We start from the raw sequence: 27729 nt of genomic DNA, 5'->3' as shown, positions 1-27729 counted from the left end.
CTGTCAGTGAGAGAATTTTCTTCAAACTTGTTGTTAAACATATCATAGTTTTGTGGGGAAATTTTTATTATTACACCAACATATAGAAACCATTATTACGAATTAAGTCTTAGCGTTCATATAATTAAATTACAGATGTCTAAACATTTACACACAAAGATGTAATCCACTGTAGATAACTCAGATCCTTTCAATGATCAGGCATAGAACAGATATGGAGGGTGTGAAACTGTCCATAAAAGCAGAAGAGACTTGTTAATATTTTGCTGATATTTAGGTTTCAAGACAATCAGAATAAAGTGTCACCCGAGGCAAATAAAACTCATTTTCCAAACCTAATCTCACACTGTGGTGGGAAAGAGGTCAGTGGTGATTCTCAATATGTCTGGGGGAACGGTGAATATTCCTTCATCGTCTCTAGTATTCCGAGGATGGGCTGAAGGTTGAAAACCTAGGGCTTAAACATACTCGAATCAAAAGTTCTGACACACCCCTTCCCCTGATTTTCTTTCCCTCTCAGATCTAGACCCTTGTGAGAGCAACCCTTGTCAGCATGGTGCCACGTGTACCATCTCCAGTAACTGCCTCTCCTATACCTGTGAATGCCCAAACTGCGTCAGAGGCAGCCAATGCCAGACGGATCTCGACCCTTGCCTGGATAATCCATGCAGGCACGGAGCGACTTGCATCTCATCATCGGAAAACGACTGCTCGGAATTCACTTGTAGCTGTGAGGAATGCTTCACTGGTGATCTTTGTGAATTAGGTAATTAATGGTAAAATATGACCAAAAACCTCATTGAGAGGGGTTTGGAGAGAAGGCTGGTAGTATGTGTGGTGACGGAGTAGGTAGGGGTAATTAATTGGAAAAATGACCAACAACGTCATTGAGAGGGGTTTGGAGAGAAGGGTGGCAGTATGTGGGGAGAGGAGGGGGGTAGGTAGGTGTAATTAATTGGAAATATAACCAAGAACCTCACTGAGAGGGGTTTGGAGAGAAAGATTGCAGTATGTGGGGTGGGGGTAGGTAGGGGAAGCAGTTTGCTTTGTAAAAAGGTGTGAACTAATGATTGTTATTTTTAATATTTAATATTTGCTGATTATGATGATTTTTGGCTTTAATTTGCTATAATTGCTATAATTTAATATAATTATTTAATCATATAAAGATATGTTATCTTGTTTAGTTGTAGATTATTATTGTTATGATTGCTTTTATTTTTAATATTTCACATGGATACTGTTCTCAGTTAATCAGCTTTTTTCTCTCCAATTATTGCTAATTATGAGTGATCTTTCTCAGCCTGTGATCATAATCCATGCTACAATGATGTCCTCTGTAATTATATTTCATATTCGAGTCCACTCTGTCAATCATTGTCAGGGAGCCTCTCCTCTCTACCTATTGCTTAAATTGACATGACGTCATATTAACCTTCCTCAGCTGTTGATCCGTGCGATCCTAATCCATGCAGCAACGATGGCATCTGTCTTAACTTTGGTGGATCCTGCACCAGTTTCATCTGTATCTGTCAGGGATGCTATAGAGGTTCTACTTGTGAAGATGGTGAGAACCCATTCATTTTATACAATTATATATTTAATTCATTAAATTTATATCATAATCTAATAATTCATTCAATTAATATAGCAACCAAAGAGGTATGGTATGAATAGCTTCATGTTAATGAGTGCTCTACATAAGAGCTTTCCTAAAAAAGATGAAGCCTAACCCCCCCCCCCACACCAACCCACACCTTCCTTACCTTTCCCTTCTCCACCTCCATCCCCCTCACCCCTACAACGAGTTAACTGAAGGTAGTGAAATGTTAGCACATGGGTCATTTAGTTTCATGAAACACTTTATAGTTGGTTGGGAAGGTTCTCTACAGTTAAATGTATTGCCAAAGTGTGTGATATGGGCATTGCCAGTAGTTTTCTAGTTGGAGTGTGCTTTTTACGCATGATAGTTCACTCTTCGTACGATGTCTTAATTTTTGGCATCCTAATTTAATTCCTTCAAAACCAAGACATAAAACGATATTTTAATCATCTTCACAGTTCTAGATCCTTGTCTGTCCGATCCTTGTGAGAACGGAGGACTCTGTCGCCAAGACAACAACACCTGTGGAGATTACATCTGCGAATGTGACGGATGTCACACTGGCATTAACTGTCAATCTTGTGAGTTTCATACACTTCCTCTGATCTATTAGCTTGGGTGTTTTTTTGAGTTAGTCCCCTGACAATTTTGTCAGTCCATAGTTTGCTGAAGTTATTTAGTGTATCGTAAAAAATGAAGAAATATTTCATATCGTTCGGTCGTAATACTCATGAATGACTACCCAAACGTTTCCGGAATATCATTTCATACCTGTAACATTTTATTCACTATTGTAGGTTTCATCAGAGACTGTTTATAGAAACTAAGCAGATCATGACTTGGTAAAGGTTGTTTATGTAATAACTGACCAGCTCTGTCATTATGTGACTATTTTTTTGGGCATTCTGCATAGATCATGATGACAATCAATTTATCCGTACCTGATCACCACTGTCACTGTGTGACTATTTTGTCCATCTTGTTTACCCTTACAGTAACAGATCCTTGTGATAATAATCCCTGTAGTAATGGAGCAGTGTGCACACCGCTAGAGGGCGCTTGTACAGAGTATCAGTGTGTATGTCCTGATTGCTTCACTGGACCTCTCTGTGAAACACGTAAGTCTTCCAGTAGTCTATAGTTTGGTAATTATGTTGTAGTCAAAGGGCTTACTTTTCTTTCTTTGCCTACCTGACAAATGGGGATGTTGTTTGCAGATGTGAATGGCAACAACAGAATTACTTGGTACTAGTCATTGTGTAGGGCATCTGTAGTCCTGGGTAGAGATTCCTATTATGCAAAATGTGAAAAAAGGAGAGCATATGATTGTGTGTTGCTGTCAGTATTGACTGTTAAGTAGCATAAATATGGAGTATAAACTAGTCTCGTAATCCACATTGAACTGGGTGACTTATATATGGAAACATAGGAAACAAGTAAAAAGGTTTGTTGAAAAAAAATCAGTTAATATTTATGTACTGTTCTTGTCTTGCATTACAATAGTAAAAAAAAATTACAAAATGCATTCAATCAATTTTTGAAAGAGGGCATATTGGTGGGCTGGTTGGGGAGCAGGGAGGGAAAGTAGTGACAGAGGGCAATAGGTAGTTTGAAAGAACTGGTGATTGCAGTTTTACACAATGCTGTATTCACTTACTATTAGCCAGGCACATGATGTATGTAATCACCCTTTTCTCTTATTTGTTTCTCTTTGTTTTTTACAGCTATAAATCCATGCGATTCATTTCCCTGTCAGAACGGAGCAGAATGCCTTACCAGTCCCTTAGATTGCAATATTTATTTCTGTCTGTGCCAAGGCTGCTTTTCAGGAACACATTGTGAAATGAGTAATTATGTCAAATCTCTTCTTTTTTTTCTAGAAAATACTCAAAAATTTTTACAAATTCAAAACATCAAACCTACGTAAAAGTGTTACTCAAAATAATAATGGAAAGCAGTTCATATAACACTACTTGTTAGTTAGTATATAATAACTCCATTCTATAGTCAAATTGTCATTGGTCAGTCCTTGTGTCATGTTTTCTATCACATAGGCAAAGGTGTGAACCAAAACTTTTCTACTGCCTTGTTTCGTTTGCTTTTTTTTTATTTTCAATATATCAACTGAAACTGAAATCAAAACAATTGGGTTATTTAAAGAACTTCAGCAATGAAAAGTATAAAATCTTCATCAAAACTAACTCACAATCTTCTATAAACGTTGGCCAAATCTACAGATGTTGTTCCTAAATACCATTTTCCATCCATGTCTTTGATTTGCCTCTTTTATGACTTATGTGCCTGGTGAGTTTGCAAATTAATTGCATTTAGTTTCAGTCAGATTACAAATTTAAATTATTAAAATATAAATGTAATAATGTGTTTACAAAGTAGTGTTTCTGCTTACGCTAACATCTGTGCATACAGACAGTAGTTGGCAAACATAACTGCGTTATGTAGTATGTATGTAAGCAAAGTACCATAGTGATATGCAAAAAGACTTAGCTGGAAGGATTTCTGTATTTTAATTTATATATAGCAGATACCTGAGTTCCTCAGGAATGGCAAATACTGTAGAAGCTTGTTTGATATAGATGATGGTTTTAACTTATTCTCTATGACAGATATGGATGCATGCAGTAGTAGTCCTTGCGGAGAGAATGGGTTATGTTTGACAGAGGTTGGCTTGTGTAGTAGTTACTTCTGTGCCTGCACTGGATGTAACACCGGGCTCTCTTGTGAACTTGGTAAGTTATTATTAAAAAACATACTGTTCATTTTATCCTTCTGTCCTTGCCATGAACTGGTTGTTTAATTAAAAACAAGGTTTATTTGTTATTGTGCATTTTGTTGTACATGCATGGAAGTTTTAAATCTGTGAATGAAATTTTGATTCAGTAGCAGTAGTTTTCCTGAGGTGACTCATTGCCTTGAATCCTATTATTATATTAACTAGATAAAAGCCCTGCAGACTGGTATTATAATAGTCACTAGTTAATGGAGCAAATTCTGCAGCAGTAACTTGTATGTATGTATGTATATTAGATCCTCCTGCAAGCAGGAACTCGCGAAGAAGCCTCATTGGTTTATCAAAGCCGCAAGCTGACCGAAGTCAGTCTCTTACATTTTTTACATATTTAACGTCCATGATTATGAATTGTTAATTGTCAACAACTCTGTAACTGGAGCATGAGTATTGTTCAAATAATGATTCTACAATAATATTTCATATTTTTTGTAACCGCAGTGAATGACCCTTGTGATCCTAATCCATGTCAAGGAGGGGGTACCTGCCTCCCAGAGGGCTGTGACAGTTACACCTGCCAGTGCTCCTCCTGCCGGACAGGAGACAATTGTGAGACAGGTGAGGGACTCTCTCATTATATAGTGGTGATTTCCATCCCAAGATGGAATTTATTATGCTTGATAAACTTTTTATCCTATTTAACTAGAAAATATCTCTTTAAATTTACTTCTTTCAATGAGATGAACATTCAAATGTGATTGGCTGTTGATTGGTACCAATGATATCATCATCAGAGGGGTCAGAGGTGGAAGGGGTTTTGGAAGTGAGTGTAGAACAAGTCAGGCTGGCAAGTTCTGCCCACAACTAATAAATGAAAGGCTTCCCCTAACAGGTAAGCTCTACAAACCTTCATCATCAATGTGAAGCCTCCTCCCCCACCCCCCCCCGGCCTTCTTCCTCAGAAAGCAATGTCCTCTTACACCTCAGACTGTTTTCTTACTTGACATGTATTCCACCTTTTCCATTGATTGATGTATGTTACAGTGAAAGACACCATGATAGTATTTGATATTTGCTAACATGTCATCACCGTAAATGCCAAATTTGAACCTTGCAATGTCACAATCACTTCTTTCGATTTAGGGTTAACCCTATCATGCATGAAGGATCTTCTCTGACTGCCAATTTAAATTCTTTTATTTTCAGCTGTCAACTTGTGTCAAACACAAAATTTCTGCCAAAATGCTGCATTTTGCCTGCAACTTCCAGGCTGTCAGGATATCATTTGCCTATGTGACTCTTGCTCAAGAGGAAGATATTGCGGGGAAAGTAAGTATTTCCCTGAGTTAGTATAGGCTTTATGATGGGACAAAGGGGTGAACTAGGGAGCTGGTTGAATAAGAAATAAACAATTGAAGGTTTAATACCTGTCCTGATTATTAGTAAAAATGTATTTCCATGATATCTTTTACTTGGTTATATTGCAAGTTTATGTTTGGCCAAGATATAGTCTTGAAAGCAGTTTAGTGTAAATTATCGTATACAGTCTTGTATAGATTGGTATAGTATGGTATGATGTATTGTGGTGAAGTGAGTAGGCCATGGTGGGGTACTTGATGTGGGATGAGGGGTGGATGTCCATATTATATGAGAAAAGGGTTTGTATGCTCATAAAAATTTATTTTTGAAAAGTAAATTTGTGTCATTTGCGAAGTGATTGTTAAATATGTGTTTTCATTAGTTGGATTTGGCTAGTTTGGTATTTAGTAATTAGGCAGGACAGCCATTTAAACTCTTTGAATGTCAAGATTCCGGTAAAAACTTTCTGTTACATATATATTTCTTAAAAATTCATCAAATTATTTAAATATTACAAGGTTTGAATACTCGTTTTTGCTGATATGATTGACATGTGCTTTTATTATTATGTACCATTTTTTGTATCTTCTCTGATATTGACAGGTGTTAACATCTGTGAAGTAGACAGTCCCTGTAAGAATGGCGCCCTCTGTATCGATCGATGTCCCGATTACCTGTGTATATGTACGGATCCATGCTTCACTGGCAAGAATTGTGACATTCGTAAGGAAACATCATTTTGTTATTATATGCTGTTATAGCATGCTTCCTAGTACTGTATCCTGGTGTCAGCAAAGAATTGGCATTAGTGAAAATAAAATCAGATAAAGAAAAGAAGATTTAAAGGCATTGAAGACTCGCCCCAAACCATGTGCCCCGCTCTGAAAAAGTGAACTTTCCATTGCTTGCAAGTGAAGTTTTCTTCTTGTCGCTACAAAATGCAGACAAAATGCAGCTGTATGTACTGAGTGTACACTAGTGTCTAATTACCGACGGTAGCAAGCTGTGTGTGTATTTTCTGGGATCAATGGTGGTGTCTAACACTTCTGTTACACCTCATTCGAAACTAGGTCAAATTACCGGCATGAGACGTTTCTTTGCGCACGAGTCTTCACACCCTTTAAAGCAGTGTTTGCACTCCCTCACAGGTGCTATAAATTCTTCCTCTGGAACATTTCTAAACATTCAACAAGTTTGCTCATAGTTTTGCAAGTGTTTTTTTTGTCTGTAAATATAATACCATTATTCTCTATGCTTTCTTGTATCCTGTACATGATTCTTGTATCTTTGTTACACTATCACATTATGCATGTAATAATCAGATCTAATCTTTCCTCTCAGCCGTGGACGCCTGCGAAGGAGACCCCTGTGGTGCTGACTCTACTTGTAACAATTTCTGCACTTACCACACCTGCTCCTGTCCCATATGTCAAACGGGAGAATCTTGTGAAACAGGTGAATGCTTTGAAACGAATAAATTTCAATCTCTTTTTATTTCCATTCAGTTAAGTGGTTGGAGGTTGGCAGATCAAATAAACATTTCGATATTCCAAAATGATTTGAAAGTTGTGAATAATTTAATTATAGCTGATGTTGGAATTTCTTATCTGACAGTGTACAATGTTGATCTTGCCTCTGAAAGAAAGTAAAGTAAATTAGTCTTGAACAATAACATTATAGCTTGCATCAATCAAAGTTTATGTTTGGCCAAGTTATAGTCTTGAAAGCAGTTTAGTGTAAATTAGCGTATACAGTCTTGTATAGATTGGTATAGTATGGTATAGTATGGTATGATGTATTGTGGTGGAGTGAGTAGGCCATGGTGGGGTACTTGGAGTGGGATGAGGGGATGGCATGTCCATATTATATGAGAAAAGGGTTTGTTGGTTATCAACATTTTTTGTTTGCAATATTTCTAACAGTTTTGTAATCTGTTCTCCTTTTGGAATGTTTTAGTTTAGTAAATGTTACTTTAGAGAATAATTCTTTCGGCCATCACTTGAAGAATCATTCTTCTGTTTATTTCAAATTGAAAGTTTACAGCATAATGTTTATTAGTTTATTTATTTATTTATAGACTACATCTGAAAAATTTAAAAATTATTGCTCATTTTCAAGAAATATCAGTCACAATAAATCAAGCATATTTTAATAGTTCTTGATATTTTGCTGTCCTGAATCTTTTCCTATTCTCTATTTTGCATTACATTAACAGCTTTAGATCCATGTAGTAGCTCGCCTTGTTTCAATGGAGGACAATGCATAGGGTCAAATGACTGCCTGGCTCACACCTGTCAGTGTCCAGAATGTTTCAGTGGAAACAACTGTGAAACATGTAAGTCTAACCATTGATTAAAAGTTATTGTTTTGCGTTTACAATCATGAAATCCTGTCAAGCAATTAGATGATTACTTCAATCCATATTTGTTAGTTTGATAGACTTTTGTCATAACATTTGTTTCGTACTGAACAATATGCTATTACTCTTGACCAAAGAAACAGCAACACATAACCTTGGAATCCAATACTTTATTGCTAAATGTAGTTTAAGGTCTAGCATTATTTGCATATTAAAGTCTGGGCTGAAGTTATCATTAAGCCATAGTACTTATCATTGTCAATTTTGTTTTGTTTCTCAAGCAGTGTAAAAAAAACCTTCAAATTGTTTTCACATTACCATTTTCTCAAGTTACTTGATTGACAACTGTGACTGACCTGATATAAAGAGTGTAATAAGGAGAATTCCAGAATATAACTTAACTGCTTTAACGTGTGTAATGTTTAAGTCTTTTTGAGGAATATAGTAATGGATCAAAATTTAACTTTAATTCAGTATTATTGATGTCAAAGTAAACAAATTATTCAAATTTATCAGTAGTTCATACATTTTGCCAATAACTTTCATGATATTTTTCACTTTCTCACTCCTCCCCCCCTTCCCCCTCCCCCCACCTTCTCCTAGATTCCAACCCATGCTTCTCTAACCCTTGTCAAAACGATGCTGTTTGTGAGGTGATCCCAGGAACCAGCTGTACACAGATAGACTGTTTCTGTCCTATGTGCTATACTGGAGAGAGATGTGAAGAAAGTAAGAAAATAATTTACTTTTTATCACATTTTAAGATTGAAATAAGACCTGAACAATGTCACACATATTTCAAATTGCAATCTTAAAAGCAGGTTATTATTAACTTAAAGATTTTGGCATTTCCAACTTTAGATTGTATATATTACTTTTCACATATGAAGTTTGATAATAGACAAATATAAAAAATAAAAAATATAAAAGTGAGAAAATATAAAAGTACCTACAGGCAACATTCTCATCAGCAGCCATTTTTCACAAATTTATCTTTCTGCTTTGAAACTGCTTTGAAACAAAAATATCACTTTTTAGTAAACCAATAGCCTGCCTTTATTTGTGACAGATAATGTTGTTGTTAACTTTATCATAATTTTTTAAAGCATATTTCACGTTTGCAATGAGCTGATCTAACTTTATGTAAATTTTATGCAAATTCCTTTCTCTTGCTTTTGAATTGACTAGAGTTACAACCTTGTGCTTCCAATCCATGTGGACCTGGTAGTACCTGTCAGGAGTTATCCTGTTTGGAATTTTACTGCGAATGTGACCGATGTCATACCGGTGAACTCTGCTTGCAAGGTAAGAATGTGATAACTGATGAGAAGAAGTGGTAAGAAGAGTTTTAGGATCCTGTAAGAAAATTCTTCATTAGTCTATCGATGGAGTAGAGATTCATTGTATTGTTTCTTTTACAAACATTGTATGTATGTATTTTAGATCCTCCTGCAAGCAGGAACTCGCGAAGAAGCCTTGTTGGCTTATCAAAGCCGCAAGCTGACCGAAGTCAGTCTCTTACATTCATATTTAACGTCCATGATTATGAATTGCCAATTGTCAATAACTCTGTAACTGGACGACATACATTAATCTTGGAGTGACTCGAACCGGGGACCTTATGATTGGAAGGCGCCAGCGTTAACCACTGAGCTAACATTGAAAACACATTGAGAAAATTGATGTGGATATGTGGAGTAACACAAAATAGCTGTGATATCTTCTCGGCATTGAAATTTAGGGTGATATTATGTAAATGGAACAGTATCCTCTTCTCCCTAAGCAGTAAGATTACTGACCCTTCCTCCCACCTTCCCCCTCCCCAGACAGATGGAATGATATGCTAATTCTATCAGGTCGGCAATGTTGGTCTAATTAGTGATTGAATATTTAGAGTGGTAACACAACAGAGAAATTCACAAAACAAATGTCTTTTTAAAATCTGTTCTTTGTGACTTCTTCAAGGAACATGTGCAATTATAAAGTTAAATTGTATTTATGTATATTCCCTTCACAGAAATCAACCCTTGTGATCTAAATCCATGTGCAAATGGAGGAACCTGTAACATGGATGCCACCAATTGTACTGAATTTACATGTTCCTGTCCTGAGTGTTACCATGGAAGCAGCTGCACCATTCGTAAGTTGTCCCAAGGGCGTGTCTTCACAATTGGTTTTGTTTTTCCACAGAAATTTAGATAACAAATTGTTGTAGATGACATGCAAAAAGAACTGAATATCTTGTGGCAGGTTGGAAATTCTATTCTCTTTCAATCCAATTTTCAGATTAATGATTTTCTTGTGACAGTAGATTTTAAGATGGATGTAACATTACAGTCGTCAGATTAGTACTCGTGCTGTCATTGTCAACTCCTACTTTTTGCAGTTGTACACAAACGAAATTAAAATGGATAACAGTATTATGAATATCTTATGAACCACAGGACTCTGGTATAATTCCTAAGATCTATTGTAAGTTTCATTTCTTGGTTCTTACCCAAAATTCTTTGCTTTTTCACAAAGTTATTAATTTGTTCTTTGCAGCAGAGTTCATGACTTCATTTAATTGATTCTTCTTGCAGCTGTGGACCAGTGCTCACCTAACCCCTGTCAGAATGATGGAGTATGTTTTCCACACCCTGGCTCCTGTACTGAATATTCATGTCTCTGTGAAGGTTGCTATGGTGATGCTCTTTGTGATAGAGGTAATCTCATGACATTTCTAAATATTTAAATGCTTTCAGGGCACAGGTGGATAATTCTCCTTCTCTAGCAAAATGAGGTACAGGGTGGATGATGTTTAGAGGTTGGAAGAATGGATGTCAAAGAATCTGGTTGTGTTTCCAATATGACAATATAACTCTCACCTACTACAATTCTTTTTTGTACAAGCTATATATTATATATATATATATATAATATATTAATAAATTAAAATAAATTACATTACTTTACATTAAATTAAAATAAAACAAAAACTGTTAGCAAACTGCTTATCCACTAAAGAGCCTGTATGAGAGAATGTGTGAAAGTAAGTTGGCCTGACGTTTGGAGCCTCTGAAGAAGATCCTGCTAGGATCAAAATGTCAGGCCTATATACTTTTAAACAAGCTATATGTTAGATTGAATTACTGATACAAAGATACATTCAGTTGTCTCTTCATTAAGTTATTAATTCTGTAATTATGGCAAATACTGGGAAACCATTTATCGTCTGGAATGTTACATACAATGAAAAAACTCTTAAAACATGATAAAGAGATGATCCTTTTGTACAGTGTAATTGTTTTGTGTGGTTATTAACGAGACGAAACCCACATCAAAATATAGCACAGTATCAAAAAGTCAGTTCAATTTGTATGAAAGATTAACCTAACATAAGGGCTACCTCAAGTTTGCAGTAGAAAGACCTGGGTCTAGCCTCGTTTGTCACAAAATGTTCCTGACAAAGTTACATTTGCATCGTCTCAAGTAATTATGATAATTATCACTGAATTGCACAATATTGGTATAGAGAAGAAGATGCTGTGTAGTGTTTGTTTGGAATGGTGGATTGACTGCAAGAGTGACATCTGGTAACTTAGCTGACTAGGTTTGTATGGTTTTAAACCTGAATGAAACAAACCTCCTTAAATATGGAGAGAAAGTTAGAGATGGGTAGAGAAAAAATTAAGAGGCAAAGATGAAAGATGAAATTAACATCTTAAGCAAAGTTTAATCTGTTTGGTTTGGTACGTTAATGGATGTAGAAGCAAATATATTGACGGGCAATGAAATGGTTTGGAGGTGTGGTCATCAGATGATTCTTGGTATAAAATGTATTTTGTATTTGTATTTTGCTTTTAATTTTGTAAATGTATTTCGATACACACTACTGACTTTCTTCTGCTAAACTTTGTGAAAAGTGAAATGACATTATATCTATAAATATTAGTACAGATTCACTCTTTCTTGCATAGATTGAATTTTCTCTGAATTAATTTTTGGCAAATCTTTACACTACGGCCTTCGTTTTTTACCTAATTTCTTTGTTGCACATTCTTAACATTTGTTATCTTATGACAGAAATCAATCCATGTTCATCTTCACCGTGCAAGAACGGCGCAACCTGTCAACAGAGCCCAGAGGACTGTTCTGTGTATTCTTGTATCTGTGATGGCTGTTACACAGGAACAACGTGTGAAACATGTGAGTGATTCTTAAACTGAACAAAGTTTTTGTATCAAGAATACTTGGTAATATTACTATCTGCTTTTGTAAGTCAGATCTGGACATTTTATTCACTGAATTATTGGTCAGCCTATTCATCACATGAGGTCAATACATCATCTGTAGCCTAAAACAATGGCTAAGATTTCATGCTTCAAAATAACATCATTTTTGCATGTACTTGTATTTTTATCTGGATGGGCATGATATTCAAATTTTGAAGTGGATTGGGCTTAACTATAATTGGTTACAGAGAAAAATTTATCCGGTATAGCATCGCAAAATTGCTACACAAAATGGTCAAATTGCTATACAAGTTCAAAGATGTGTAGCTGTGTTGTACACAATATACAATGTGTAAAAGTAAGTTGGCCTGACGTTTCGATCCTAGCAGGATCTTCTTCAAAGGCTAAATGACAACAGTTTTATTATATTTTGATTTCAGTTGCTCTGTTACTGTATCCCTTTTGGTGATCCTCCTTATCTACTCTGTATTTGTACACATTCTCCTACACAGGCTCTCTAGTGGATAAGCAGTTTGCTAACAGTTTTATTTTATTTTGTCTAATATACAAGACTAACATCAGAAGCTTCTTCGTCTGCATAAATTCAAAGGGATAAATGGTTTCTAATACAAGCTGACATACTCTTAAACTGTTGATTGTCTTTCCACAGTATTGGACCCATGCTCTGGTGTTGACTGTGGTCATGGAGGTACCTGCTCTCCCACCTCCTGCACCTCTCATCGCTGCTTGTGTGATTCTTGTCATTTTGGACCTGCCTGTCAGTCACGTACGTCCTTTCTGCAGTATTTGTTGATCCAATTTTTTTTGTAGCTTTTCCCATTTTTTTGTATTCATCTGTATTCATCTGTAACAGGGTTTTAATTATTTTGAAAGTGATTGAATAAAAAATGTTTTGCAATATGTAAGGGAAAATGTGCAGTCATTTTAGAGAAGTGAGCAAGAGTGTGTATTTGGACAAAAAACAAAGAATTTACTTGTTTAGCTTTAAAATAACTTTATTTTATGTCACATTGCCCGAAGTCCCTACGAAATTGGTTTTTGCAATTTTTGATATTAAATAAAGATTTTAAATATAGTTTATAAGTGAAAACTTTGGTCACAGCAAATGCTTGACAGAGTATGTTCTTCCACCCCAATCATCACTCCTTCCCATTTACTTCTACATTTACTTTCAACACCATAATGTGTCTTAACATAACCAGTGCTGTGTTGTCTATGTACATCTCATCTCCTCCTTTTCAGATGTGGACCTCTGTGCGACTCAAGATCCCTGTTTCAACGGAGGAAATTGCTCTCAGAGTGAAGACTGCACATCCACCTCCTGTGCCTGTGAAGATTGCTTCACAGGAAAATACTGTGAACAAGGTCAGGGAAGCCAAAAATCAAAACAATCTTTAATAGTTATTTGATAGTTTATGATATGATGTACTTTTGACAGAAGTAAATCATAAAATTGCAGGCAGGATTCGTTGGATAATGTTCTTTTTTATTCATGCTGGTACTAACGAACGAATATAGTAGGGTAAAGGTGTGTGTGTTGGGCGGGAGGTGTGTGGGGAGGGGGAAATGAGGGCCCCTGATTGGTGGCAGGGGAGAACAAAGATGGGAATAACCTTGTTTGTCCAGTTTGCCATGTAATTATCTGTTTGTCCTGACTACCGGACATTTAATATTATACTATTTACTGTTGTTATACACCAAATTGTGGAAACAAGGCTGAACAATTTTCTTGCATCTGTTACAAGTTATTGTAAGTACATTCCTCATTTATGTTGGTATTGCCTTGATAGTATGTTAACTTGATAAAACCGGTGATTGGTTCTGGCAGGTAAAACAAAGTTCATGACAATGTCCATTTCCTTTATTTCATTTAACTGAAAAAGCTCAATTTCTGTTCTTTCTGTTGTTTTTTCTTGTCACATTGCAGAAATAGATTTTTGTTCCTCTGAGGACATCTGCTTGAATGGAGCAGTTTGTGTGAGTGAATGCCCTGGCTATCGGTGTATTTGTGATGGTTGCTACCAAGGAGATCGGTGTGAATTAGGTAAGGAAATATCATTTTTCTTATAAACAATTTTACAACAATGACTGATATGCAGAGTGATGTAATTATTTGTCAATATTAAAATAACTGCTGCTTTTGTAACAGATAACCTCATGCATATGCAAATAACAAATCTTGAGAAAATTTTGCAAAGATATATTTAATCTTTCAGTTTGCATTGCATATCCAGCCATTCCAAAACCATATTACTATTTTATGATGCTTCATTTTTAATAAAGAACTTTGCATTTCACCAATTTGAACAGCGTTAATGCCAGCATGTGGTGTAAATATGTAACAGAGATTTCCATAGACAATTGTAGTTATTTATTGTTGGCAAAATTATGTGGTAGTTCAGGTAATAATCAATGGAGTCTTAAAACAAAGAGTTTCAAATTATAGAAATGATTTTTTTTTAAATTTGCGTTTTTTGTTTTTCTTCCTCTATTACAGCCGTGGATGCATGTTCGTCTTCTCCCTGTCAGAATAAAGGCAACTGTGTTAATTTTTGCAGCCATTACTCTTGTGAATGTCCTCAGTGCTACTATGGAGTCAACTGTGATATATGTAAGTATCCTTGTCCCTTACTTCATTGGTGATGATGTTAACCTTAAAGGTTACATGAACCCAACCATTGAAAATGTAACCTTTGGATAGTGGCGGTGTTGATCATCTGCATTTCATAAGAATTATTCTGATTCATTTGGAAGATAAATGCATCCCTAAATCAGATTCTAAGAATTATTCTGATTCATTTAAAAGATAGCTGCATCCCCAATCAGATACTAAGAATTATTCTGTTTCATTTGGAAGATAACTGCATCTCCAAATCAGATACTAAGTATTATTCTGTTTCATTTGGAAGATAACTGCTTCTGCAAAAAAGATATTAAGAATTATTCTGATTAATTTGGAAGATAACTGCATCCCCAAATCAGATACTAAGAATTATTCTGATTAATTTGGAAGATAACTGCATCCCCAAATCGGATACTAAGAATTATTCTGATTAATTTGGAAGATAACTGCATCCCCAAATCAGATACTAAGAATTATTCTGATTAATTTGGAAGATAAATGCATCCCCAAATCGGATACTAAGAATTATTCTGATTAATTTGGAAGATAACTGCATCCCCAAATCGGATACTAAGAATTATTCTGATTAATTTGGAAGATAACTGCATCCCCAAATCAGATACTAAGAATTATTCTGATTAATTTGGAAGATAACTGCATCCCCAAATCAGAAACTAAGAATTATTCTGATTAATTTGGAAGATAAATGCATCCCCAAATCAGAAACTAAGAATTATTCTGATTAATTTGGAAGATAACTGCATCCCCAAGTCAGATACTAAGAATTATTCTGTTTCATTTGGAAGATAAATGCATCCCCAAGTCAGATACTAAGAATTATTCTGTTTCATTTGGAAGATAAATGCATCCCCAAGTCAGATACTAAGAATTATTCTGTTTCATTTTGGAAGATGGTTGGATTTGTTTATTTTTCCAGCTGTATACATGAATGAAGACTAGAGTTAGTCTTAGCATGACATTATAGAGCCATTCCACTAGACCTTGAGGTTTTAAAGATTTGTTCCTGTATTAGTCTGTTTGTTTATGTTGATCGATGGAAAAGACATTTGCAAGTTTTTTGTGCTGTTAAAGTATGAAAGCATTTTGTAACAGAATATGCACATCAAATATAACTTACTATTACCTTGTAACTATGTAAAGAACAAAAAAGGAAATGAGAAAATGTATTTTCCCTGTGAAACTATGATATACACAATTATGGCATCCACTTCATCCTTCCGTAACATTCTTGATTCATTTTGTTATTTCCCCAGTATGTCAGTATCAGTATCTATACATTTTGTGACAGCATTTTAACGAACATTTCAAAGTGTATTATTAAATGAAGCAAAAGAAATCAATCAAATCACACATAACAGACTAGAATCAAAGCAATTAAAAACATAACAAGCAAAGCAAAGTAAGCAAATATATTGAATTTCAAGACTATTATTTTGAGTAAGGCATTCTGTTATCATCTCACAGATGTAGGGGGATGTACAGGAGATCCATGTGAGAATGAAGGTGTCTGTCAGGAGGTACCAAACAGTTGTCAACAATTCACCTGTTCCTGCCCGGATTGTTGGACTGGACCACTCTGCTCAATACGTAAGTCAGGATAAGTAATCAAAACTGCAGTTATTGTTTTAATGATGATATATGAAGTTAATAGGCAATTAACAGAAAAACTCACCAAAATAAAAAACAATGGGAAAAAATTATTAGAGCAAAAGGAATGTGGAACAGGATAATATTTGAGTGAAGGACTAACATAATAAATGCACATAAAGTGTTTTGTTCCTTGACATGAGCTATCCAGTTTCTAGTTGTGTCTGTTTCCTATTTATAGTTTCTTTCTTATTGATTCTAGTTAAACTCTGTGGTACCATACAGACAATATGCATGAGGATCTTATGTAGTTGTAGTCATACAACCTGTTAAGTGGCAGGGGAGCTATTTAGTGGCAGGGAAGTAGTGTTTAAGGAAAATGAACTCTGTTTTTTATTTAACAACATATAACTTCAAAAATATTAATTTTAACTGTAATTGAGAATATAAGTTTATAAGGTTTCAAATTAGTATTGCCTCAGTGTCAGAATTAAATTGGTACAATTTTACAGAATCAAACTGTATATGGTTGTATTGTTTTATATGTATTGATTTGTTTATTACTCAGCTGTGAATCCCTGCGCAGAAAACCTGTGTGAAAATGGTGGCCGTTGTTTAGCAGACCCAAACTCTTGTACAGACTACATTTGTGAATGTATCGGTTGTTGGACTGGAGACTATTGCAGTATCTGTAAGTGCAGTTTACTCTCCTAGATTTATTCCTTTTTCCTATTTGAATTTTTAAAGTTAAAAACTACTTTGCACACCTTGTTTTGTTAACACAAATCCTTCAGTTTTGAGTGATAATTTAATAGTTTGTTACATCAGTGTTTGCTACTTTGTATAGGGTTAACTTTGTGATACACAAGGATGGAGAGATTTCCCATGTTCAAGGTTGATATTAAAAATATTAAAATATTAAATATAAATATAACAAATATATATAAATAAAAAAAATATATATATTAAAAATATTCTCCTATTGAGAAGGATGTCTACTTAATTATGATTAGTTATTAATCAGCTTGCATGGTAAATTTCTTGTTTTTCCTGATTTTTTTTTTTTTTTTAATAAATGTTATAATTGATTTACTGTATTTTATCATTAAATATTTTTATTTATTGTATTGTTTATTTTTAGACTCGAATCCATGCAGCAGTTCACCGTGTCTCAACAAAGGTATTTGTCAGGTTGATGACAAGTCCTGTTCATCATTTACCTGTACCTGCAGCGGTTGCTGGACAGGGGACCTATGTCAGTCAGGTATGACCCTCATTACCCTCCTCATTGTCCTTCTCCTCCTCCTCCTCCTCCTCCTCCTCCTCCTCCTCCTCCTCCTCCTCCTCCTCCTCCTCCTCCTCCTCCTCCTCCTCCTCCTCCTCCTCCTCCTCCTCCTCCTCCTCATCCTCATCCTCATCATCATCCTCATCCTTCTCCTCCTCCCTTATCCTCCTCCTCCTCCTCCTCCTCCTCCTCCTCCTCCTCCTCACTGTTAGCATCATCATGATAAACAGCTAATACAGCTGTTTAAGTATTGCTCCTGATAAACAAGTTTATTTCAGACATTATGGCATTTTCAGATGCAATTATTTATCACTGTGGTAACAAGTGCAAATATCGGAAGGAATGCTATTGAAGTTTTTTACTTTGTCCAAATTAACGAATAGTTATTAAGCTAGACACTTGATCGCAGTAACTGCCACAGTATAGTAGCTTAAAATATATGCAAATTAGATTCAGTCCAGTCACATCTACTATGAAAATGTTCAAAACAAATTAATTCAATCTACTTGCGCCTTATGAAACTATAAATGCAGCTATAAAGTAATGATGCTTTTGTGCTGATATTTTGGGGATGCCGAGAATCCCGACATTCCAGCAGCTCCCAGAAATCTTTGTTTGTTGGTTTGTTTGTTCCTTCATTTGTTCATTCCTTGATTCATAATACTTTTTCTCTTTCATAGTATTTATGTATATTAATTACCTGTATTTATTACCTGTTCTTTGTTTCTTTTGTCTTTAATGTTACAGAAATCGATCCATGTGGCCAGTCTCCTTGCTTGAATGGAGCAGTCTGTACAAACTCTGACGTTAGGTGTGAGGATTTTACCTGCACCTGTCCCTCCTGCTTCACAGGACCACTCTGTGAAATACGTAAGTCAAAACCAATATCATATACTCCTGTATAATACATACATAAGTTGAAATAGATCACACTTTATGTTTTTAGTACCATTATCATGGTTTTTGTTTTATAAATATGAAAAATGAAGAAATCTTCATTTCAATACATATTCAGGATCAAAAATCTATAATAACTAATTATAATTTGGTTTTACATGATTAAATGACATTTTGGAGTGTTGTGAATTGCAGGTATTAACCCTTGTGAGACGTCGCCATGTCAGAATGGTGCTACCTGTCTGATAATGGAAGATTCCTGTACAGAGGTCAAGTGTGAATGCTCAGATTGTTGGATGGGAAGTCTTTGCACCGAAGGTAAGGAGCTAGGGAACACAACAAGATATCAACTTCTGCATTATATGACAGAAATTTAATTGTTACTGTTTGATAGGCAAAATCATATCTCTCCAACCCCCCCCCCCCCCCCCACCCCCACCCACCTCACCTGTAACCTTTTTTGCCCCTTTCCTTAATTGTCCCATTTCCTTCTCTCTATGTGATTGTTATGTTGCCTTGATATACCTCTGAACATTTTCTGGTGAAATAATGATGTATTTAACTTCATACCAGTAACATCAAAACAGGGTATGCCAGGGCTTCTCAAATATATCTATATTATCCGCATATAGAAAAATTTGTTTGACCAAAGGACCTGGGGAATGAAACTAAATTTTCACTTTATAGATTGAGTAATGTGTAGAGTAGGGTGCTCAATTCTGTTAAGTACTTGAGGGCCCACATACCAGGTTAGTAAAAGATTGTGCGCCATTTTTGCTTTGGTGGCTTGGATTATTGTAATCTTTAATGGGCCGGATATGGCTTGTGGGCCACCTATTGAGAACTGCTGAAGTAGGCTGTAATACAATGAACTCTGAGTGAGCTGTATATAAGATAACTGTTTTATATACATAGGTCAGTGACATAAACCTGGCCCAGGTTGTATATGTAAACTGATATTTTGCATATAAGTATATATAAACATTTTGTCCTTCTTTGATCTCTCTGTAGCCGTAGATCCATGTAGGAGCAATCCATGTAGCAACGGTGGTCTTTGTTTCAGGAATGCTGATGATTGTCAAAATTTTCACTGTTTGTGTACCGACTGTTGGACTGGGCCAACCTGCTTAACAGGTAAGTGTCATTAACCAGTTTCAGATGATTGTTAAGGGGGGTGGAGTGGGGGGTGAGGGTGGAACAAATGATTATGGTTTGCTAGCAAAATCATTTGTTTGTTACTAATCTTGGTGTAGTGAATGGCCCATTTACACAGTAACTACACTGCAGTGCAATGTTTGTAAGGCTCAAACTTCTTCAAATAATATTGATATTGGTAAAGGTCAGTTGCTTATATCATTGAGAAACTAAAGTGCTCTACATGGGTGTAATTTATGACTTTAAGGTTGGATCAGGTTAGTCTGCAGACTTAAAAAACAAAGTGTGCTTTATATCACCCCCTCAACCAGCCCCCTCCCCCTTACAAATACTGCAGAATTGCAATATTTGTATTTTTTGATTTGTGATTTGTGAATATAATTTGAATACATTTATTTTGAATATATTTTTTTGGAATATATTTTGTGAATATTTTTTGTGAACATTTTTTGAAATATGTGAATTTTTCTTGAGTTTTTTTCCTCAATATTTGGTTGTCAGTATATCTGCTGAATCTGTTTGATTGATATATTGATACATCCATTGATTGATTTATGGGCTTATTGATCGATCAATTAACTTAACATTCTTTTTTAGTGAGTGATCCTTGTAGCAGTAACCCTTGTCAGAATCAAGGAACCTGCCTCACCTCAGAAGTACCAGGGCAGTGCTCCACATACACTTGTCAGTGCCAGGATTGCTATTTTGGGAATCACTGTGAAATATGTAAGTATCTACTTTAAGAAAACATCTAGCTTAAGATCTACAATTGATTTGACTTATGATAGATGACCTAAAACTTAAGAAAATGATAAAATTAGGAATCAGGAATTGATTGATCGATCCGGGTTAAAATAAACATATTTATGAAAAAAACTTTTGAAAAAATAGTAAAAAATTCAAAACCTGTTTAGTCAATGTAAGTACAGAATGTTACTAAAGTGTTAAACTTTGTATGTACAATGAATATGACGGGTGGGAAGGGGGGGGGGGTTGTCTCCAATTTGGATTACAAATCAGAATACAAAAAACCAAGAAGAACAGTAAAGTGAACGATACTGAGGTTGCTCTTAAAGAATATTGCAGAAAGATGCATGTATCATTTGAAATAAGGAATTAATCTGTGCTTTAGAAATGATTAACATTAATTTACAGGTTTGTCTTCTTCACAACATTTTAGTCAGGCACACTGGAACGGCCAAGCTTTTAATGAGAAATGTGCTTAAGCAAAACTTGACCATAAGTTAAAATCACCACCACAACAGTTAAATTGACTTCACTTAACACACTACAGAGAAAATTCATTCGTAAAGTTTTTTTGTTTCGCACTTTGATGCTTAAAGCTATGATCATTTTATGGGATTTCACCATGATGTCCAAATTTAATTGTTGTGTCATTTCGTATTTTTCTTAATTGTTTTATTTTCTTATTTTTCTAACTTCTTTTTGCAGTCATCGATCCTTGTAGCAGTACACCCTGCCAGAATGATGGCATTTGCTCCATAGCCTTCACAGTGGGCAGTGTTTGTCCATCATTTTCTTGTCAGTGCAAAGGATGTTGGGAAGGAGTGGACTGTACTACTGGTAAAATTCTATTTTGTCGCTCTTCATACTTTAGTCCAAGATGTAATAATATTTTGTTCATCGGTCATCAGAATGAACATGTTACATTTGATCTTTTCTTGGCATCTACATGTTCTATACTTCAATACCATTAAGAGTCAAGTACAGCATCATGACGTATCATTGAGGGGAATATGGGGAAAATGATTTAATTTTATATTTAAGTAGACCTACAGTCATGTTTAGCATTTGTGTGTTCTACAAAGAGGTCCAGCAGGATATTCGAAAACCAATCCATATAATTTTAAATTATGATTTATTATTTCCATTTCTTTTACAGGAGATCAGAATATTTGTTCTGAATAGCTCAGTTTGTAGAAAACATGACTTGTTTTGAATCCTGTTCTTGCTAAACAAAGTATTCCTGCTCTTTGTAATATTAATTTTTGAATGACATTCGATATATTGAATCTTTCATACACATAAATATCTTCTACAGCTGGTAATCCCTGTGACGTGGATCCCTGTTACAATTCTGGGACTTGTCTTCAAGTCTTGGGTCAAGATGAAACTCAGTGTTCGTCCTTCCTTTGTCAGTGTCCTGAGTGCTTTGAGGGTCCGACCTGCCTGGCTGGTAATAAACTTGATCTATATCTTTCTCATGGTTAGGTCATTTATTACACCCCAGACAATTTTGGTCTTTTGTAAAATGGCAACATTGATTCTTTCCAAAATGTCCACTCTGGAGTTAAATAACTTTAAAAATTTGACTGCAACTATGCTCATAATTGACAGGATTTTTAGCTAACAGTTACATTAACCTTTACACCACAGATACTTGTCATCTGTCATATTAGCTAATTCTGGTTTTGGTCAACCGTTTTCATGGGACATTCTTAAATTGAAAATATTTAAATAGGTCCTTTTCATATTTTTGTTTGCATATATTCGGTTTTTGTATGTATTATCTGTTTGCTTTTTCATTCTGTCTTTGATAGCTGTTAATCCCTGCAACCCCAATCCGTGTTTTAACGGTGGTAAATGTGCCAGAAGTGCGGATGACTGTCATCAATTTATCTGCCTCTGCCCGACCTGCTACACAGGAGACACTTGTACCACTTGTAAGTCAATATGTTTGATTAATGTGACTCTCAAATAGGAGACTAGTCAATAGAATACTGTGCATTGATAATTAAAATTGTCATCTCAATATGTTAGTCCTAATATTCTAGCTACCAATTTCATGTATTGACATATTACACAGCAAGCCGCTGGCATTTTAGACCTCTGTGTGTTGGCCTGTTCTAGCTGTATAGTTGTTACAGTGTTAGATATTAAAGTAGTATGGGAACACAAGAGAATATATGAGAAGGATTAGAGGATATAAACAAAGTATCATTTCTCTTTAAAGTTTCAAAAGAAATGAACAGCTTTAAACAACGTACAAGAAGTTTATGTACCGGTACTTACAACATTAATATTTAAGCCTTAACAAACATAGAGGTACTTGTGGTGGTTGGCCAGCTTACACTGGGTTCCTCCTTGTATGAGCGGTATCACATACCAGGGATGTCGGGATCAGGTTATAGATATGTTAGGTTATTGTTTCCAAGTAAATGGAGTAAAGTGTACAGGAAAGTAATATACTTGATGATGAAAAGCTTAACATGAGAAGGCAATGCTGCCCAGTAAGTATATCATTGAGAACAGTGTAAAGTTAAATCTCATGTTGCTGTAAAATGCTGATATGTGTCTGGCTGGAGATAAGTAAAGAGAGAGAGATAGCCATGCAGGGAAAGCCACAGAAGGTGAGACTCATGGAGAAGAGAGCGAGGCACTGAGTTTTCTTTAACTACATATGCAAAGTTAAAAATCAGTCAACTATAAAAAACATCACTGTATATGTTACACATGCACATGTTACTGCATTAGCATCATAAAGTCCTAACTCAGGACACTCATAGCTTATGCGTTATAACTAGTTTACATAGCAATCCCTAGGGTTTCAATTTCTACAAGCGAGGTTTTCATTGCATAATGTGATTAGCTTACTATTTAATGGCAACAACTTCAGCCCAAGCTGAATTGTAAATACAGCTCCTGATTGATCCTACAAAACAACCGCTGCCACCTGCTTTAATGTTAATAAGGCATAACAAATTTGTTGCTTGATATTTCATATTTTTCTTTTCTTTTCCATTATTTTCCAAATTATTACTTTTCTGTATTTGCAGCGGTCAATCCTTGCGAATCAAGTCCCTGTCAGAATGGAGGGAGTTGCTTCATCAGCGGTGAAACTTGCGATGATTATTTCTGTCGTTGCTCGGAATGCTTCTCAGGCGATCAGTGCAAAATGGGTAAGTAGATGTTCCTAAAACGAAGCCTCACTTGTGACATGAGGAATATTTCTGGTGGGTGATGTTCATTGTTTAGCAAAATTACTGTCAATTGTGACTTGTAAGAATGTCTGATGTAAATCTTGTAAGATTCTTTCGACATGTAATCAGTCATCAAAGTCACCACCCTGTTTCCTTCAAGTACAATCATTATTGAACAGATCATTATTAGTACTACAACTTTCAGTCACACAGTTGCCTCCATTAATTTACATGCTCAATACATTATAAAGTTTCTATGGCAAACATTCTGTACATCAAAAATGTTGCAATTTGTTTGCCATAATAATAAGTAAAACCTTGCGGACATAAAAGTTCCTGAAATGACAAAGTTTAGTCTCCGTCCATCATTACTTTATATCCTTTCTTTTGTCAGCTGTCACTACCTGTGACCCTAATCCCTGCTTGAATGGTGGAGAATGTTTCGTCAGTGGGAATTCCTGTCTGGACTACTTCTGTCAGTGTCCAGAGTTCTATCAGGGCCCGACTTGCAACTTGCGTAAGTTTTACGTCTTGACAACTATGTAGGAAGGGGTCAGTAGACATCGGCAAACTTCAGGTTAAAAGTGTTCATTTATGAGATTACATTTAAACCATTTATTTATTGATATGCTTAGTTTTGTTGTTGTAAGGAATGCTTGTATATATTACTGACAATTGGAAGTTGAAATGCATGATTCAACACATGAAATCTGTGATGGTAATAGCCTCCAACAGTGACCACTTTGAACTGTAATCCGATTGACATATGTGTGGCTAAAATCTACTCAATAACTATCAGTATTTCATGGCTATACTAATTCTCCTTTCAAACTGTTTATTGTGGACATTACACTGTTTTAAATTTAAAAATAAAAATAATGAAGTAATAATAAATTTAAAATAAAAATAAAAATTACCTTGGTCAGACCAAGCATGAACAAACTATTTCTCTGTGGGGAACAAGAATAAATTGGGCTGACGTTAGTACCAATATATAAAAATCAATATGAATTATGTTAGGATTAATATATAACCTACAGATTACATGGGGCTGTGTAGATTGCTATGTAATGAGTACTTGCTGCAACTCATATAGAATATATAGATAGTTTAGGTTACCAAGATTCTGTCCATTTTACTGACTGATAATGTTTTCAGCAAAGGTTAGCTTAACACCAGCTGGACTCAAAGTATTCGCTTACAAATGGGCATGACCAATTTATTAAGTGATCCATTGCATTAATGGTATCAATCTTGGCTGGAAAGCACAATTTTTAAGAAAGATATGTCAGGGAAAATTTTGTAGATTTCATGTGGGAAACCTGATGGACACAACAGCAGATTGAAATTGAACATTATAATTTGTTGTTTCTTCAAGCCTTGCACATTTTTTTTCCTGTTCTGTCTGTAACATTCATCATCTGGTTGAATTTGTTCAGGAGACAGACGGACATGATAGTTTTCAATTTGGAGTCCCTTGATGAATTTAGTGTAGCAACTGTCACCATGGCAACAAATTGAATGGTCGTCGGACACCTATGAACGACATTGTCCTAATCACTCAAATAGGCATTAGCAATCATGAAAATAGCTGCAGCTCCCATCAAAGACTGACCATGTTACACGACTTTTCTTAATTCTATTATATCTAATTATAGATATTAATGATGTAAAGGGAGTGACTGCCTAATTTTCTGTTATGTTATTCCTTTGTTTTTACAATGTTCATTTCAAAGACACCAAACAAAGGTTTGTGGCCAAGGCGATTTTTTAAAATATGTTATCGTCTTCTTTGAAGAAAGGACCATCATATAATTCAAATGATATATGTGGGCTTGTAATTAACTTATTAGGGGCTAAAATAAGAAATTTAGATGAGCACAACACTCCACATCATGGTTTGCACATATTTAATGAGTCTCCCAGATTAATCAAAACTTTCAAATGTGCAAAAACGAAAACGGAAACGAAAGAGCTGTTCTAAAAATTTCAACAGACTATGAAAGAGATTATCACACATAACAAATGAACTGAATATGAGGCTAATTGGCTATAGGTGTCCGTAGTACTTCAAGGTCATTGCACTTTATATCTCTCTTTGTTAGGAGTCATGACAAAGAGATAAATATATTTCTAATCACCTTTTCATAAACTTAAAAAATTAAAATGATCCCAAGACTCTTGGATTTCTGTGGATTTCTGATTATTTCATTAATGATCAAGTATCTTTTCGGCCAAGCGTAAGTACCATATAAAGTCCCCAGTAGTAGTTTAGTTTATTTTGTTTACAGTAAAGTTGTTACTTACCCCTCCTCTATTTGTTTAAGACTACAAAGTTTATGAATGTGAACAAACATAGGATTAGTTTGGGTTGATAATATGCACTCTGCAAGATGTTACAGGTATAATACTATTTCAATTAATCTTGTGTTAATTTTCAATATCAGCTGTCAATCCATGTGAAAACAACCCCTGCAGTAATAATGGTACATGCCTTCCAGTCGTTGGCGATCCCTCTTCCTACCACTGTTTCTGCAGCGGATGCTGGTTCGGTCCGACCTGTGATGTTGGTGAGTATTATGATTACAATCTGTTTAATTTAATGGTATGTTCTGGGGTGGCAGAGATGGTAAGCCAGGGAGGAACTCAGGTCCCCCAGTTTTGTGAAAAACCTAACAAGTGCCCCCTTTTAGAAGTACATTTATTGTTAATAATGAAAAGTGCTACCCTTTTTCCACATTGGTATTGAAAAAGTGCGACACTATTTAAAATGTGACCTTTGTTGAGAAACTATTGAAAGAAACCTTATTAGAAAGTGTCATTTTGTTGTAAACTTTGCAAGACTACAAAGTGACAATTTATTGAGAAACATTCCAATACCGGAGTTTGTTGTGCAGAATATACACAGTGTCCTTTTTGTCAGGACATTCAAGGTGATTTGCAGGCTGCTTCCTGCAATCAAAGTCACATGACCCCCAAAGTGCCCTTTTTCATGTGCCCCTCCCACCCCCCTCCCCCCGCATCCCTGCACAGATTGAACCCCCTTCTGCCATCTTTGGTTATCAAGACCAGCTCACAAATGTTTCTTGTAACAAACAAAATCTTCTCAAAAATTTCCTTTTCTGCCATTTTATTAACAGAGAAAAACCCTTGTGCGTCAGACCCCTGTAAGAACAATGGCGTGTGCCAGAGGGCGACTGACAACTGCAATGAATTTCAGTGCACTTGCACAGGCTGCTGGGCTGGTGAATTCTGTGAACAAGGTAAGATTAATACAAAACAGTGCAAAAAGATTGTCCGATCTCATACGTAGCTAGTAACTTAGTTATTAATAAATAGTTTACATACAAACCTTGTGATGGTTTGGTTGATCTGTTAGTAAAGACTAAGGAAGTTTAGTTTACCAGTTCATGTAATGTATACTTAGCAAGCAAACTTCCTTTGATTTATTTGAATACCATACTTACAGACTAGGTAAATGATCACTTGAAATGAAAGTAGATTGACCGATTAATTTTAATAAATTTGAAATGGTAAGTTCCATCACTTAATTGTTAATTATAGTTTGTAATTTTATAAAATCAGAGTTATGTTTTGTATCGTGATGCCCTTTTTCATATATTATTATATATAAAGCTCTTCCAAGGAAATTATAGTTCTCAGTCTTGAAGATGACAATCATACTATCCTCCTCCCCCTCCCCCTCCCCCCTACCTTTTCCCCCATCCCACTGTATTGTAGCAATCTAATGATTTTGTGTGTTTAACTTATCCCCTCATGCAGTTATATCAGGCTGTTCTGTCAATCCATGTGAGAATGGTGGTACTTGCATGCAGTTATCAGAGACCTGTGATGGATTCATGTGTCAATGTCCCGAATGCTTTTCTGGGGACAGATGCCAAGTTGGTGAGTAAACTT

The 27729-nt window shown here is 35.5% G+C and overlaps 1 protein-coding gene across 1 annotated transcript in view; it reads left to right on the top strand.

Annotated features, from left to right (window-relative positions):
* Positions 1–27729, top strand: part of LOC139959837 (uncharacterized) — an 82152-nt gene that overhangs the window by 35803 nt on the left and 18620 nt on the right. The window contains exons 43-77 of the mRNA XM_071957717.1: positions 521–766; positions 1445–1567; positions 2062–2184; positions 2599–2721; positions 3328–3450; positions 4228–4350; positions 4851–4967; positions 5556–5678; positions 6312–6431; positions 7050–7163; positions 7924–8043; positions 8671–8796; positions 9256–9372; positions 10085–10207; positions 10650–10772; positions 12133–12255; positions 12952–13068; positions 13545–13667; positions 14230–14346; positions 14800–14913; positions 16411–16533; positions 17102–17224; positions 17675–17797; positions 18566–18688; positions 18911–19033; positions 19727–19849; positions 20468–20596; positions 21323–21454; positions 21933–22067; positions 22432–22554; positions 23668–23790; positions 24206–24328; positions 26259–26381; positions 26952–27074; positions 27595–27717. Coding sequence (XP_071813818.1) covers positions 521–766; positions 1445–1567; positions 2062–2184; positions 2599–2721; positions 3328–3450; positions 4228–4350; positions 4851–4967; positions 5556–5678; positions 6312–6431; positions 7050–7163; positions 7924–8043; positions 8671–8796; positions 9256–9372; positions 10085–10207; positions 10650–10772; positions 12133–12255; positions 12952–13068; positions 13545–13667; positions 14230–14346; positions 14800–14913; positions 16411–16533; positions 17102–17224; positions 17675–17797; positions 18566–18688; positions 18911–19033; positions 19727–19849; positions 20468–20596; positions 21323–21454; positions 21933–22067; positions 22432–22554; positions 23668–23790; positions 24206–24328; positions 26259–26381; positions 26952–27074; positions 27595–27717 — 4410 coding nt within the window. The remainder of the gene's footprint in view (positions 1–520; positions 767–1444; positions 1568–2061; positions 2185–2598; positions 2722–3327; positions 3451–4227; positions 4351–4850; positions 4968–5555; positions 5679–6311; positions 6432–7049; positions 7164–7923; positions 8044–8670; positions 8797–9255; positions 9373–10084; positions 10208–10649; positions 10773–12132; positions 12256–12951; positions 13069–13544; positions 13668–14229; positions 14347–14799; positions 14914–16410; positions 16534–17101; positions 17225–17674; positions 17798–18565; positions 18689–18910; positions 19034–19726; positions 19850–20467; positions 20597–21322; positions 21455–21932; positions 22068–22431; positions 22555–23667; positions 23791–24205; positions 24329–26258; positions 26382–26951; positions 27075–27594; positions 27718–27729) is intronic.

The sequence above is a fragment of the Apostichopus japonicus genome, chromosome 19 (assembly GCF_037975245.1).
Source record: "Apostichopus japonicus isolate 1M-3 chromosome 19, ASM3797524v1, whole genome shotgun sequence".
Lineage (NCBI taxonomy): Eukaryota > Metazoa > Echinodermata > Holothuroidea > Aspidochirotida > Stichopodidae > Apostichopus > Apostichopus japonicus.
Note: the sequence above shows the minus strand (reverse complement) of the source record. Positions and strands in the feature narration are given on the sequence as shown.